The following is a 15,476-nucleotide window of genomic DNA, read 5'->3' on the forward strand; positions in this document are numbered from 1 at the left end:
ATGAGCGAACAGAGCACGTTACCCAGACTGGAACTTGAAGAGCATCGATTCTCGACTATGATTTTTCCCTCTTTTTAGTTGCAGGAATTCCAAATGTCACAGTGCAGGAGTGAATGAGCGTGGATCCGATGCGGGCGATGAAGAGAATTCGAGCACTGCAACCACTAGGAGGACCCAAAAGCAGGTAATGAAACCAACGGCAGGAAGCTGCAGGCAGGGAACAACTTAAGCGCCTGTCATCAGACTAGAGCTTCCAGTCTGTCACCTCTTGTTTGAACTCAAATTTGCCCCGCCCCTGCCACATCCTGAATGCATATCATAGCATGCATGACACCATCATCCTAAATATCCTTTTCTGTCTTCTCCTCTTTTCTGCCTGCCAGCCAGACTTCTCATCCTCCTCACCAAACTATAGAGGGCCTCCTTTCTGAAAGAGCCGGATGCATTTAGGAGCCTTTTTATAGTTTTCACCTGATTACCACCAGATTGATGGTAACTGCATTTCCTAAATGGCCATTTTGCGACTATTCTCAATTAGGAATTCCTTTGTTCATGCGGTTAGCGATTCGCTATTTGGAAAGCCCTATTCATGATTTCCTATTTAGCAATTTCCAAAATGTGATTTCTATTGATAGAAATTGCATTTTGCACCATCACAAATGCCTTTCGTACATACCAAAATGGCATTTTACATTTCCTAATGGCCCAAAATTATGATTTGCACCGTTAGGAAATGCAAAATGCCTTCATACAAATGAGGATAAACTTGCAGAGATTCAGAAAAATGAAAGCATCACACAACCAACAAGTTTCGTAAATGAGCCAAACCCATTCAGAAGTAAAGTGGGGGCTTATAACTCTCCTGCAGAAAGAATGATGCTCATTTGCGTAGCACGTGTTGCATTTATAAATACACTGTTACAAATATACTAATAAAGCATGATGTGGTAGCACACTGTTATTTATAGCCAGGACATTTTCCACTGAAATGACCAATACATCTGCACAGAACTACAGTTTTACTGATAGAACCATATAGCGTACAAATGATGATTTGTGGAAATTGCGTTTTCAGCTAATATTTCTCATTTGTACATTGCCGAGTACAGTTTCTTGATTTGTTTCGATCCTGTCATATGTTTGTTTCCGTCACACTTTAGAATTGGAAAAAACACTTTCAGCTAGATTCATGAACGTAAAATCGGCTCGCAAAGGGACAGATTCTGAGAATCTGGCCCTTTGCGAGCGCAATTTTTGCATTTGGGATTCATCATCCCAAATGCAAAAATCGCTATTATAGAATTCTCAAATTTGCGAGGAATTGCATTTAAGGAATCTCTATTTGAGATTCCTTAAATGCAATTCATGAAACATTTAAAAATTGCGAATTCGCAATTTTGGGCCGCTATTTACCGCGAAGTCAAACCTCGAGGTAAATAGCGGAAACTTAGAAAAATGCACTTAAGTGCATTTTTCTAAGTTGTATGTTACACACACACATGTCCTTGGACATGTGTGTGCGTAACACCAGCATCCAATATCATTTCAGGGGTGCAACAGGGTGTCCTTTGGACACCCCTGCACCCTTGAACTTGCAAACTCAACATGCGAATCGCTAATAGCGATTCGCACATTGATATGTCTTCCCTTTCATTCCTATGGGCCTTTAGGCCCATAGGAATGAATGGGGAGTTATTCCATATTTGCGATTAGCAATTAGCTAATCGCAAATAAGGAAGATGTAGAAATCGCTATAAATTTTGCGATTTCTACATGCATCCCGTTTTGCGAGTCTTTAATAGCGATTCCTTAATAATCGCTATTAAGGACTCGCAAAAGAGGAGCATGATGAATCTGGGGGTTTGTCACATAGTTCACCTTACAAATACCTCACAGTTTGCAATAAGAGAAAGACATGTAAATACTAGTCTCCGGGTAAATTTTTTAAGCAGCAATTATTTAGAAGGCTAGACTGACATTTGACATCTGTCTTTGAGTACATAGCAAATATGAAAAGAAAAAGAATCGTCATCGTTAATTCTCATTCACCCTTTGTTGGTGCTACAGCAGACCCCCCCCCCCCCCCCCCCCCCCCCCCCCCCCCCAGCCCGCGCATCTACTTCAGGCGCCCATATGTAAGGGCATGTCAGGGTTTCGTTTCCTCACTGCTTCTCCCTGCCACTATTACTTAAAATAGAGCAGTTTTCACAACATGAAATCTCCTCTGAGCAGATATACGTTTCCCCTTGCTAAGCAGTTCTCGGCGGCCTACGTTGTTATAGTTTGCATTCTCCCCCACAGCACGTGGTGCCTGAAAGATCATACTCCTGTGAATATTCTGAGCAAATGCCAGCAGCTTCCCTTGCGATTAGACTGCACGGTGCTCCCAACTCTTAAAATCTCACCGTCGGTCACCGCGCTCCCCCTCGAATCTCCTCTGTTGCCTGTAAAGCAGATTACGAAAATATGGAGTTTTGGGGTGCGCATTTGGCGTTCAGGTCTCGCTGGCAGAAAACCGACGAGAAGCTATGCCGGCACAGCATGTCCTTCATCCTGCACCAGGCACTCAGGAACGACTTCTTTGAGAGTTATCTATATCTTTTGGAACGGGAGCCATTAGGTGAGTGCTGCTTTTCTTCAAATATTATATACGCTAGATCATGGGTACTCGCAAACGTTTTCCCGGGCCGCAAAGTTTAGTCTACGGTGTGACCGAGGGCCGCACTGATGCCAGCGGGGGTGTAAAGAGGGAGTAGGGAAAACAAAGTATGTATATCTTGAAGCTGTCTTTTAAAAATGAAGTATTCCTAAAGTTAACGGCCTTGTTATTTCCTTTCCCTAGCTGCAATTGACCTTTACCTAAGCGTTTGCTGTATATTTAAATTATTTCCCCATATTAGTGCTGAGTCGAGTAAGCTGCTTCCCAGGGTGCCGCATGTAAAGCCAGGAGGGCCGCGTGCGGCCACTGGGCCCTACCTTGAGTATCACTTCACTAGATTTTGAACAGGTGCTAGAATTCCATTAATCATTCAGCCTTACCACACTACACTATTCTTTTTATACCTGTAATTTTGAGCATCTAGTATTATGATTTATAATAAAATATACCACGAGCATGCATTCCACTGTAAAAGCTGCGCCAGACTTACTTATTAAACAACAATAGTCACTTCTCACAAGTAATGCAAAACTAACATCACTGCTCTTTTGTACTATTTTGTTTAGGGGTGACCTCTACATCCCAATGCTTGCTGCCTGAGCCAGAAGACTTTGTGATATGAGCTCCTGACCTGTACACACTGCTTCACAAACACGGGTATAAATTATATCAAGGGCAGTCACACGTACACATTGTCATAATCTACAGAGATGTGTCTGATTCACGAACCTGACTTCTGTATAGCAACTCATGCAGCCATAAGATTAAGGTTCAAGTGAAGGTTATTCCTGGAAAAATGCTCTCTAGTGCCAGCTTGTGCTATTGTGTAGGCGCTTAGATTTCACATTTCTGTTCCCCTCACGTCTCTCCCGTTATTAAACCTCCATTCGGGCCCAGTGGCGAAAGGGGGGGGGGGGGGGGGGAGAAAGCACCAACCCGGGACTCAATGTAAGTGTGATAAAGGCCGCTTTATTGGAAGCAGGTGCGTTCTATGCAATAACATCCTTGGCCTGCGCCGCACAATCTAAACCTCATGAATATGTAAATTCCTGCCTCACCCCCACCCCCTCCCCTAACTGATTCCCACAATCCACAAACAGTACAATTAGCATAACGTCAATTTGCCTCTCCCCCTGGCTAAATACTTTATTGTGCTTGACCTACCCCCGATAATCCAAACAGTTCTCCTGCTCTTCCCCCCTATATTAGGAAGAACCGCCCCTACATACAGAATGCACCCCACACCTGCTCCAGCGACATGTGAAAACCCCCCCACCCAATCCATAACTCCCCGTTTGCACCAGCCTCCAACAAACACTGCCCCACTTTCCTGTCACCCCCAAAAACACCCGCAAAGGGGGGCTCCCCCGTAAGTGGTGATGCCTGCCCTCGGGCCCCCCCCTCACCCCCCCCCAAACATGACCCAGGGAGGGTGGGAGGGAATTTTTTTTGTCCAAAACACCACCCCCCGCCCGGCGGCCGAGACACCTCACTTAAAATGGTGTCTCTGCCGCGAGGCCGGGCGGATCCCACAGCCCAGCCCGCCGGAAGCCCAACCAAGCCCCGCCCCCCAGCCCAAACGCTACCAAACTCCACCTGTCCCCCGGGCGGCGCCATCTCACCCCCTTTTCCCCCCTTTCCCCGGCCCCCAAATTTCCCCGGGCGGGGAAGGCCTCCCTTCGGTCGGCCCCCCCCCCAGGACCCCATTGTAAAAACTGTAGCAAATAGTACAGTTGCCCACTTTTTTGTATCTTTTACTTCTTTTAAGGTGTAACGTGGATGTGCTGAAAAGTGTGAGAAGTGCCGTGACAAATGATTGCGAGTCATCACTAAGAGCAGATTAAGCGGGTGTTTAAGCACCGACCCGGGACTCAATGTAAGTGTGATAAAGGCCGCTTTATTGGAAGCAGGTGCGTTCTATGCAATAACATCCTTGGCCTGCGCCGCACAATCTAAACCTCATGAATATGTAATTTCCTGCCTCACCCCCACCCCCTCCCCTAACTGATTCCCACAATCCACAAACAGTACAATTAGCATAACGTCAATTTGCCGCTCCCCCTGGCTAAATACTTTATTGTGCTTGACCTACCCCCGATAATCCAAACAGTTCTCCTGCTCTTCCCCCCTATATTAGGAAGAACCGCCACTCGAGGGACGTGCTAACGGTCCTCGACCCCCCCCTAGGACTCCCCCTCCATTAACCCGGGACATGCCACATGACCCAGTCGGCAGAACCACCCCCCAACTATATGGCGTGCCGCGGACCCCCCCCTCAAGCCCTGTGCTGTCCGGTCCATGTCTTTGAACCGCCACCGGTCCTCCCCCTTAACCACAGGGCCATACCCTCCGTCCCAACGTATAGGGTCATGCTCTCCGTCCCCCCGTATAGGGCCATGCCCTCCGCCACCAGGTATAGGGCCAGGCCCTCCGTCACCATCGTATAGGGCCATGCCCTCCGTCACCATCGTATAGGGCCATGCCCTCCGTCACCAAGGTCTAGGGCCATGCCCTCCGTCACCAACGTATAGCGCCATGCCCTCCGTCACAGACGTACAGGGCCATGCCCTCCGTCACCAAGGTATAGGGGCCATGCCCTTCGACACCACTGTATAGGGACCATGCCCTCCGTCACCAATGCATAGGGCCATGCCCTTCGCCACCAATGAATAGGGCCATGCCCTCCGTCGCCACTGCATAGGGCCATGCCCTCCGTCACCCATGCATAGGGCCATGCCCTCCGTCACTAACTGTATAGGGCCATGCCCTCAGTCGACGTCACCCCCGGGGCGTGCTTCCTGGCCGCGGAATCGAGCTCCCAACAGGTATGCCGCACTAACGGGGCCGTGCCCCCTCTCTGGCGCCCAGGGCCCCCCCTGTCAACCAGCCCCGAGAAGCCGCCCGGCGCCTGCAGGCAGTCTGCCGAAGCCGGCCGTCCCACCAGAGAGAAGCCCTCCGGATGCGTGTCCCACACCTGCGCCCGTCCGCCCGGAAGAAACCCCTGCCGCAGTACCCAACCCCCCCCCCGTCACCTACCCTATCCCGTCGCCACCGACATGGCCGCGGCACCGTTCGGCGTCAGACCCCACCGCGCGTTGCGACACCCTGTCCTCCGGCGGGCGTGCTCCCTGACCACGGAGTCGAGCTCATTACGGAGAATGCCCACACCGACAAAGGACCGTGCTTCCTCTCTGGCACCCAGAAAGAAGTCCTCCACACAGTGCGTCACCCCCAGAGCCTGTCCGCCAGGGAAAAGCCCACTGCAAAGAACGCACCTCTCACCCCCGCGCGACTTGAAGCGCCCGCGGCCCATTGAACGTCAAATTTGTTCGCCGTATCCACCCGTGCGATTTCAGATATCTTGTAAAGTGTTGCACTCTAGGCTTCAACCGTGAAAATTGTCACTTATATAAAGTTTAAGAGCTGGCCTCCTTGTTCCCCACTAATAAAGTGGAAGAACGTACCTCTTACCCACGTGCGACTCGCAACGCCCTCGGCCCATTGAAACGTTAAGTTTTCATTTGCCGTATTCACAAGTGCCCTGCAGATATTTTGCAAGGCCGTTCACCCCAGGACTTCAACAGTGAAAACCGTCCCTTCCAAAAGTCGCACTTGCATCCCTCTTTCATACCAATAAAATGGTGCTACAGAAGACATCAGCGTGGTACTCCGCAATGCCCCTGCGCATAGAAAAGCTGAGCACTATGTAACTTTAAAGAAAGTATGTATATAATGTAGAGCTTGGAATTCTAACACAAAGCGCAAGACCCGTAACCTGGGCCCAGATTTAACATATGGCACTGAAACGAAGGTGCGAAGTGCCACTCCGCCTTGCTCAGTAGCCCACCGTGGAGCACCAAATTTACCAAGGGTTGCCTTCCAATTAGGTCTTCCATGGCACTCGTGCTAAAACAGACTGTACTTGCGCTACAGAAACACAAACCATTTTGTCCCGCTACTAGCCTTCTGCTGTCCCCCTGAAACCAAAGAACTTCCCAACCTATCCACCACTCAAAGGACCTTAATATTTCACACAAGTTTCCCAAACACTACAGATCAATTCCACCAGGTCATCTCTATGCGGCGTTTGTGCGCTGCACCATGCTCGAACCGAAAAAACACAAAAAGGGGGACAGAAGAGGAGAAAAAAACCGTAACAGTGACAAAAAAGGGATGCAGGTACGAAAAGAACCTGCAGGAGTAAAATTCAAAGTGCAGGGAGTGCCCGGTAGTTATGCTAGAGGGATGAAGCGAAATCATAACTATGCAGTCCTGCCATTCGACCCCCTGACATTTTGATAGTGCCAGTCGCCGGCATCCGAGCAAATGTGTGGGCACAGGCACTCTGCTCCATATGTATCAAACAACTTGGCGTTCCCCATGCTGTGAAGCAGTAGTTGCGCCCGCTTGCAAATAAAATTAGCCTTTCAACATGTACGAAAGGCATTGAGGTTGCAATATTAGGAATTACAAAACTGCGATTACCCGACATTCACCATTCAAGGAATGAAAACAGGGTTTTATGATAGATGTCCTTTTGCTTTACTAACTAAGCCCTGAATATGGACCTACTGAAACCCCAGTAAAAGCAGTGCATTAGCTTCCGGTGGAGTACTATATCAAACAAAAACCCGCTGCCTCTCACGCCTGGCTGCATGAAGTAGGATCCGGAGTATATGAGAAACTGTTTCTCACCAATGCTACGTACTCACCAGGCTGCTCCGTGTGGCAGCACATAACAACTCAGACAGCCAGGGCAAATGGGCAAATGCCGGCAGCAGCACCTGTGGTACCGAAACTATGGACGCTCTCAATTCAACCCTGGGAGCTGAGCAAATCCACCAGTGTGTGGAGGTCACGCAAAACTTCCACTGATGACAAGTACCAAGAAATGCAGGGCTGCTAACCACAGACCGTGTACACATTGCAGATGCCAGTAACTCTATCTGTCCGTGACCCATCGCATGAGCTTCACCCTTCCGCTTCCTTTCAATCAATGCTAAGAAGATGCAAGTCTTCCAACAATTTAAAAGCTGCCTCCAACAGGTCACAACTGCCCCGAAAACACAACTGTAGACCACTCCCCATAAGACGCAGACCCCCGACCTATCCCTACCTCATAGTTTGGGACTGCTAACCCTCTGTATATTTGTTCAAATGTGTTAAAAGTACGGGCACGGCACCCCAAACGTGTAGTCGATGTGTGCGACAATAATAGGAAAGACTCATGGGTTCTAGTCACGCGAAAGGCATGTAAGAAGCCGGTAGAAACTATTTTGCCTATTCGAAAGCAGCCCCATTTTACATGTTTTAAAAAACCCACTTTCAATATTGGCTAACTCACCCTTCACGAATGCCCTGAAACTCGCGTGGTCCGAGGGCAAAGAGCACTTTGGAAGAGTCTAATCATGTTTAATGTGTCCCTACATTAACAGGATACAAAAGCTCATTTCAATGTACAGCAGCCGGCCGGTGCATGTTGCGTGGTGGGGTGGGGCGGGGCGGGGGATGCGAAAGACGATGTTACAGGATTCAGTTATTTATTCAATTTCCCCTATTCTATTGACTGTCAACTCGCCTCAACCGCCTCACAGGCGATGCACCGCCATGATCGTGGGCAGTCCCGCAGGGCAGTGGCGCACGCCAGGCCGTGCCCGTGAGGAAAGGCGCGAACTGTGGCCATGTCAGCGTAGCGCCGCTCTCCCGCCTCTGGCAAGTGTCCGTCAAACCCCGGCCCCCACCTGGGCGGGCTGACAGCCCGGCGGCACTGCACTGCACGCCCTGCCACCAACTTGCCCCCCCCCGTGCGCAGCCCTAAACACACCAGCGCTGTGTTATCACACCTGCCCGCAACACTCCCCCACCCACTTTCAGGGATGGAAACCGCCTTTTCCGCCCTCAGAACACACCAAAGTCTTTAAGGGTGCCATCGAACTCCAAACTGGACTATGGGACTGCCACATTGGATGGATACGAAAATTCAGAGCTGCGGGCTGTTCAAAGTGCCGCCACTTGCTCGTGAAATTTGAAAAGGCATTTTTCCTCGTTTGAAAAGGCTGAGCTGACCATCTCGGGTGCTTCTGGCTATTAGAAGTGTTTTTTAAGCGAACGACGAAGGACGAACTGGCACCTTCACAAGTGACGCTCCCCGATCGTGAAGAGCAGGCAGGCCCCTCTGAAATCTGCAGCACCTCGCACCATGAACACCCCCCGAAACGCCTATTCCTCCCCCTCTAACACCACTAAGCAGTCCATACCCCCTGCGTACACTCCCCAACATGTACACCCCCACTAAGAACATCCTTAATACCCGAAGAACAATAACCACATTTCTTGAACCACAACAATATCTGTACAACCATAAACCACATTGGCAAACCGCCAACAATCCCACGAAGGTTCTCTACTCCCCCCCTGCCCCAAAGCAGAGACCCGGCGGCCGTCCGGACCCTTCGGGTAGGGGCAGAAGGGACTCACCTAGTCCCACGTTGTAGCCTGACCGCCCGCACTAGCCAGAACAGGCCCATCCGCTCGGTCGTGTGGAGCCGCAAGCTGCTCTCCGGAGCTCTTCCTACGTCCAGCGAAGTGTCCCGCGCCGAGAAGACCTCGTGTCAAGCAAACTGTCCCCTCGGAAAGACTGCAATGTCCCATTGTACACACGCAACCATGAAGTCCATTCCACTGCAGGCCGCGATGTGTCCCGCGCCGTGAAACTCTCCTTCAAGCCCGAAATGTCCCATCATACCGCCTGCCATGTCCGATCGTATGCTCGATTCATCATGTTGTCCAAAACCAAAATTTTTGTCCAAAACACCACCCCCCGCCCGGCGGCCGAGACACCTCACTTAAAATGGTGTCTCTGCCGCGAGGCCGGGCGGATCCCACAGCCCAGCCCGCCGGAAGCCCAACCAAGCCCCGCCCCCCAGCCCAAACGCTACCAAACTCCACCTGCCCCCCGGGCGGCGCCATCTCACCCCCTTTTCCCCCCTTTCCCCGGCCCCCAAATTTCCCCGGGCGGGGAAGGCCTCCCTTCGGTCGCCCCCCCCCCCCCCCAGGACCCCATTGTAAAAACTGTAGCAAATAGTACAGTTGCCCACTTTTTTGTATCTTTTACTTCTTTTAAGGTGTAACGTGGATGTGCTGAAAAGTGTGAGAAGTGCCGTGACAAATGATTGCGAGTCATCACTAAGAGCAGATTAAGCGGGTGTTTATCACATCTTCCCGGGTTTCCCTCTCCCCGACACAAACCCTGGGAGCTGAAAAGCACAACTACGTAGACCGTCATTGTAGCCCGGACAGCTTATAGTCACTGAAATCTCTAGATGAAACTAAACAGATCCACAGTGGCCACTCTTATTGCTGCCCATAGTCTAGATATGAGTGAGCAGGCTGTGGGTTCGTATGAATGACATGCTTTCGTACCTTTTCATATTTTGGGAAGAAGGTCCGCTTGTTTATTAGTGCTTGCAACGGTGTAATTCACATTTACTCCTCTGTGAATCCTCTGTTAAATTTTGCATACTTTGCGTTCAAAAAGACGCCTTAAGAGATTTAGCTTCACTTTTTGTTTTAACATGGCTATGCCGAATTATGAGTGTGATATCAGTAACTTAAGGACCAGCTCAACTCAACAGCTGGCTCATTAACATGTCATGCGAGAATCGGGTGTGCTTTCACGTATGATCACAACTCTCCCTTGCAGCAGCTATTTACAAAGTTGGACTGACTCCTGGTTAATTGTTGCTTTTTATAACTCACTTAGCACTTGAAAGCCTGCCTCTCACATTTGTACGAAGCAGATGAGGTTATGACACCGAACGTTATAATTGACACCTCATTAAAATTAAATCTCCGCACAAGGTAGCCGTTATGAGCTCATTCTAGATTTAGGGCGCTAGTGCTATCCCACTGCAGGCCCGATTCGATTCTAGGGGGGTGGGCGGTGCAGAAGGGCCAGGCCTACCCAAGCATGAGTCTGACCCACCCAAACATGAGCCTTGGCCCTCACAGTGACGGCGCAAACACCATTACAAAATGGCATCTTTAATTTAAAACGTTACTCCTAAAATTGTTTTCCTTCCTGTTCTTGGAGTAGAGTGATTTGGCCTGGGCTCTTTCTCAAATTCATCCTCAATCACACAACTCCTTTTAGAAAGGTGGGCTGTATCATGCAGGAACAATAGGCGAAGGGGACAAAATAAGTTTGTTTATTCCTATTCACCTTTCCTGACGCTGCAGCTGCATATCAGATAAGGCTGTGCCACAAACTTGACTATCAGAGTAGGTAAGAGAATGTGTTACTATTTGTGTTTATTTTTGATATCTGCACAGGCCCAGCAAAGCACATACTTTGTGTATGCTTCATTTAAACTGTTTAGATCGAGCCTCAACAGCGCTTGCGCTGTCTGAAAGACCTGTTGTATTGTATTTGTTTTAAAATTTTAAGTGGTTTCTGTTGGCTGTTGCTTTTGCCATTAAGAAATGTAGGCTTTTTATTGGTGTTGTTTAGCAACTGTGAACTGTCCCTCCCTTGTGTGCTTGTGGCGATTTCACTTAGTGACTATGTTGTTTGGCCATCACATTGTGTAGCGTGTGATGACCCGTGTTTATCTTTTCTTTCAGTCGATGGGGTCGTGCATCCGTTAACAATGATCCCGATCAGATCGCAACTACAGTGCGACTTGTACATTTTTCTCTCTTTTTTTAATGTTCACTTTGTCTGGCTTTGTTTGCCCATGTTAAAAAAAATCCTGTTTTTTGTTTTCAACTTAAGAACGCTAACAAACATTCCCGGAGCATTTTCTACGTAATAATTTTAAACATTGTGTGTTAGTTCAAAACCTGCAAACTCGCAAACCATTTCTTTTCTGTCTTCTTTGGCTTTGTCCGGGTTTTTTTTGCCTTTTTTATCAGAGGGACGTGCATGTGGTAACAGTTATCCCAAACATCCCGACTGAAGGAAGCCCTGAGCCTTTGTTTGTATTTGGTTTATTTTAATATTATGTATAAGGAGAAATAAAACGTGCACATTTATTTTTAATTAGTTTTAACACAGCGAGGGCCCCTCTTTTGTCTTTATTTTCTGTTTACAGGGACTAGTATCTGTTAACAATTACCCCGGTCGCAACTACATTGCGACTTCTACATTTTTGTTTCCTCTTATGTTTACCTCGTCAGGGTTTGTTTTCCCTTTCCAATTATAGTGATGTTTATTTGTTAAGTTGTTTAAATCGCAATTACAGTTCGACTTTTGCATTTTTTCCTGTAATTTTCTCTCCTGGACCTACCTCTGCTTCCGTGTTGGCCCGTGATTGCTGCTGGGGGTTGGCTCGTCAACTTTGGCCCTTTGTGGAGCTAGGGGAGGGCTCTGTGCCCACGGCTCCTTTTTCTTGCGTTGGCTGCCTGTGGGGTCGCCTTGTGTCTCGGGACTCCGTTTCCCAGGCTCCACTGCGTGGCGCACACCATCCACGTCATAATAAGCGCCCAGAGGTGCTTAAATTCAACCGGCGCCTCCCGCAGCGCTGCCCGGGCCAAGGGCGGGCCCGTCTGCGCCCGTCGGAGCCAGGAGGTGGTTGGGCTGGGTCATACCCTTAACATCTGCACCTGGACTACAAGTAAGTGGAACTTTTGGCTGAGACTCTGGACTAAGGGGACATTAACATCACCTTATTGCAAGTGGGGGGGGGGTACATTGTTGGCCAAATTGCAAGAGGACAAGCCTCCTATTTTAAGTGGGCAGTGAAAGCCTATTATAATCACTATAACAGGAGGGGGTTATGGCCACAAAACGAAAGCTTGGGGGCCAGAAAGTAGGGGGTGGGGTGACAGGTACATTGGATGCCTTTTTGTCCATTTGTCCAGGGCTGAATCGGTGCTCCAGCATGAGATACAGCTCACGGAAAAAAGGCTCTCATTAGGAGCTTACGCGGAACAAAAAAGATCATCCATGGGGCCCTAAGTGTGGCCAAGTCACCTGTGTTACTCGCAAATTCGGCCAGCCACTCAAATGAGACCCATCTGAGCATTCACAAGGAGGTACGGTGGACATGTCCCAGAGCTTACCTCTGGAACTTGGGCCGGAGACTTATCTAGAGAGTTTTTTATCTGTGTATAATCTATTCTGCCCGGAACAAGTAGAAACTTTGCCTTCATTCCGACCTATACTGGGCAGGGACATGGAAGCATTATTGATTATATTTTAGTCTCATGCCCGTTGATTGAATTATTGGGCACATTTTGAGTCACGCATAGTTGTTTGAGTGATCATAATCCCCTTACTCTGATCTTTTGCGTCCAGGCTCTGGAAACCGCTGACATTCATCTCTAATTCCAACATTGCTAGTAAAGATCAAGATCAGAGATTAAAATGGGAGGCAATTACCCCTGAAAACTTCCTTGAAAATCTATATAGAGGGCATTTAGAGGATTTTAGTATATGCTCAAATTTGGATTCTGACCCACTAACAATTTTAGGTGCTTATGACCGCATAATGAAGCAGGTAGTGGACAATTTGACGCTACGTTGCAAAGTAAGGCCCCAAAAATATAAAAATTGGTTTGACCTAGCGTGTGCTAGTGCGCACACTGCACTACTATGTGCCCTGAAGGAACCCATAAGGGATGTAAATATGGTCAAGCAGGCTAGAAGGGCGTATAAATCTGCAATTAAAACAAGAAAAACACAGTTAAAAGAAATGGCTTGGGGTGAACTCAGCCAAGCAAGCGTTTTGTCTAGCAGCACCAGATTCTGGAGAGTGGTTAATAGCCCAATGTTTGATGATTCAACCAACTCTGACAAAGATTGTCTTATCTCTCCAGAAAAGTGGGTTGAACATTTTAGTGGCATATATACCGACGTGAGCCAGGAGCTGCCTATCTTACAATGTAGTGTAGTTCCTATTTTCCCTATAGGCCCTGCGCATTGGAATAACATAAACAGCAGTGTAGACGTAGAAGTGCGGTCTTCCAGGTCTCTACTGACTATGCTAAACTTAATTGGGTTTGTACCAACTAGCTCAGAGGTCACTGGAAACTTTCTTGACTGAATGGGAAGTGATCAGCTTCCCAGGCACAGACAAGAAGGGATTCAGTTTTCCAACAACCGCATAAACATGACAACTTTGCTCCTTAGAATAAGAGTCAATCTCTAGAGTCGTGTGCAACAATAGACAGCTATTTCACTCAGTCAGTTGTGCAGATTACTTTCACCAAGATGCAGAGAATAGAGAGACGGGCGTTTTCAATAAAAGGTATTATTTATTGAACAGTCTTTCTTCTCATGCAAGAGAAATGAATTGCCACAATTTCAAGACTTGTTATTATAAAAAAGCGCGTAAAGTAAAAGGAGGATTGCGAAATAATACTGTAAAAGCATTGATATGGTTTCTTAGCCATATGATAGTTAAAATGAATAAAATATATACATTCATATATACATTTGGCTACCGTACTCAACTGGTGCTTCTAACTACGCCTACCCCAGTGTACCTGACCTAAGCCTAATACGTGGGAGGGAGTATGTAGCAGTTTAAGTTAAGTTGGTTTTGCCAAGGGTTTGCTTCAAGCATTCTCTCTAAGGGTTTAGTCAACACTGTACCTCTGGAATAGAATGTCGGAGGTCTTGTATCTCCTCTCAGGACTCGATATCCCAGTCACTCGCAAGAGTAGGCTGGAAATGCCGGAGCTGGATTTTCTCGGCAGGAGAAAAGACAGCATCTTTCTCAGCGCGTCAAGGAGGAGGAGGGGCAACGTCCGTGGGCTTCTCGCATCTGCTGGTCTCTGCAAGGGACAGCTGTTCAGCTCCTCTATTCATCACCACCGCTGTTGCGTTTGCTTAAGGCAACGTTGGTATTATTTATACCTGGAAGGTGCCTTGTTTGACGTAAGTTTTTGGACATAAGACGTCAATAAAGTTGTCACTAAGAACCGGTCGTTCTTACAGTGCTCATTAGAGTTCTATTACTAATCAAAACATAGCAAGCGGGGCTTTCCCAGGTTGCTGGGGGTTTTATCTGTTGAAAGAACTCGGAGTGTAATCTAGGAATCTAAGATAGTGGCTTCTGCTGTGTCATGTACGTTAATGAGCTGCAGAGACGAGTTTCTGAAATATAGCTGAAATATGGCTCTGATCGTTTATGCCATTATCGGGGCATGGATTGATTATAGCCGTATAGGGGCATAAGGTCACAATATTGATCGGGGTCCTAGATAGAACACGACACCCACTCCACGAATTTATGTCCATCAAATTACTAAAAACTAAAGCAATAAGATGCGTGTGTAATACTTCCCACCCCAAAATACATATGGCATTTGAAATGGCGTATTTGAAATACATGAAAATATAGGTGCTGTACATTTTTAAGCATAGAAATCATTCAAAAATCATAGCATATGTAAATAGTTGAACGATTTTGCGAAAAAATAACACATGAAATATCTCTTTATACAGAAAAGAAGGGCGAGATAATTTCATCACATATAAATGCATTTGCTAAAAAATGTGCTAGAGGCTGAGGTAAAGTTATTTTGTCTCTAGATTTACTAAAAATAGAAGTTCTGGTCTTTATGAATAGTTCTACTTTAAGCAAAGGTATTTGTGCCAGGAAAAAAAAGGTAAATATTTTGAAAAATGTTCAATTAAAAAAAAAATTTCATGGTGAACGGGGGAATAGAGTTCCAACGCTTTCAGTAGTTTTTGTTGATCAAAACTGAAGGCCGAATTCAGAGTTCATGGGAACGCTGTGCGCCGGTATGTTTTTTCCCAAAAATCATTGTTGTTGTTCAGGGGAGAACATTATATCAGACAGGCTCTTAA

At 47.5% G+C, this 15,476-nt stretch overlaps 1 protein-coding gene across 1 annotated transcript in view; it reads left to right on the forward strand.

Annotated features, from left to right (window-relative positions):
* Positions 1-2,203: 2,203 nt before the first annotated feature.
* The window catches only part of NTMT2 (N-terminal Xaa-Pro-Lys N-methyltransferase 2), a 623,657-nt gene continuing 610,384 nt past the window's right edge, over positions 2,204-15,476 (forward strand). Inside the window, exon 1 of the mRNA XM_086936491.1 lies at positions 2,204-2,620. Coding sequence (XP_086792617.1) covers positions 2,467-2,620 — 154 coding nt within the window. The 5' untranslated portion in view covers positions 2,204-2,466. The remainder of the gene's footprint in view (positions 2,621-15,476) is intronic.

The sequence above is a fragment of the Lissotriton vulgaris genome, chromosome 1_1, assembly GCF_964263255.1.
Source record: "Lissotriton vulgaris chromosome 1_1, aLisVul1.2, whole genome shotgun sequence".
Classification (NCBI taxonomy): Eukaryota; Metazoa; Chordata; class Amphibia; order Caudata; family Salamandridae; genus Lissotriton; species Lissotriton vulgaris.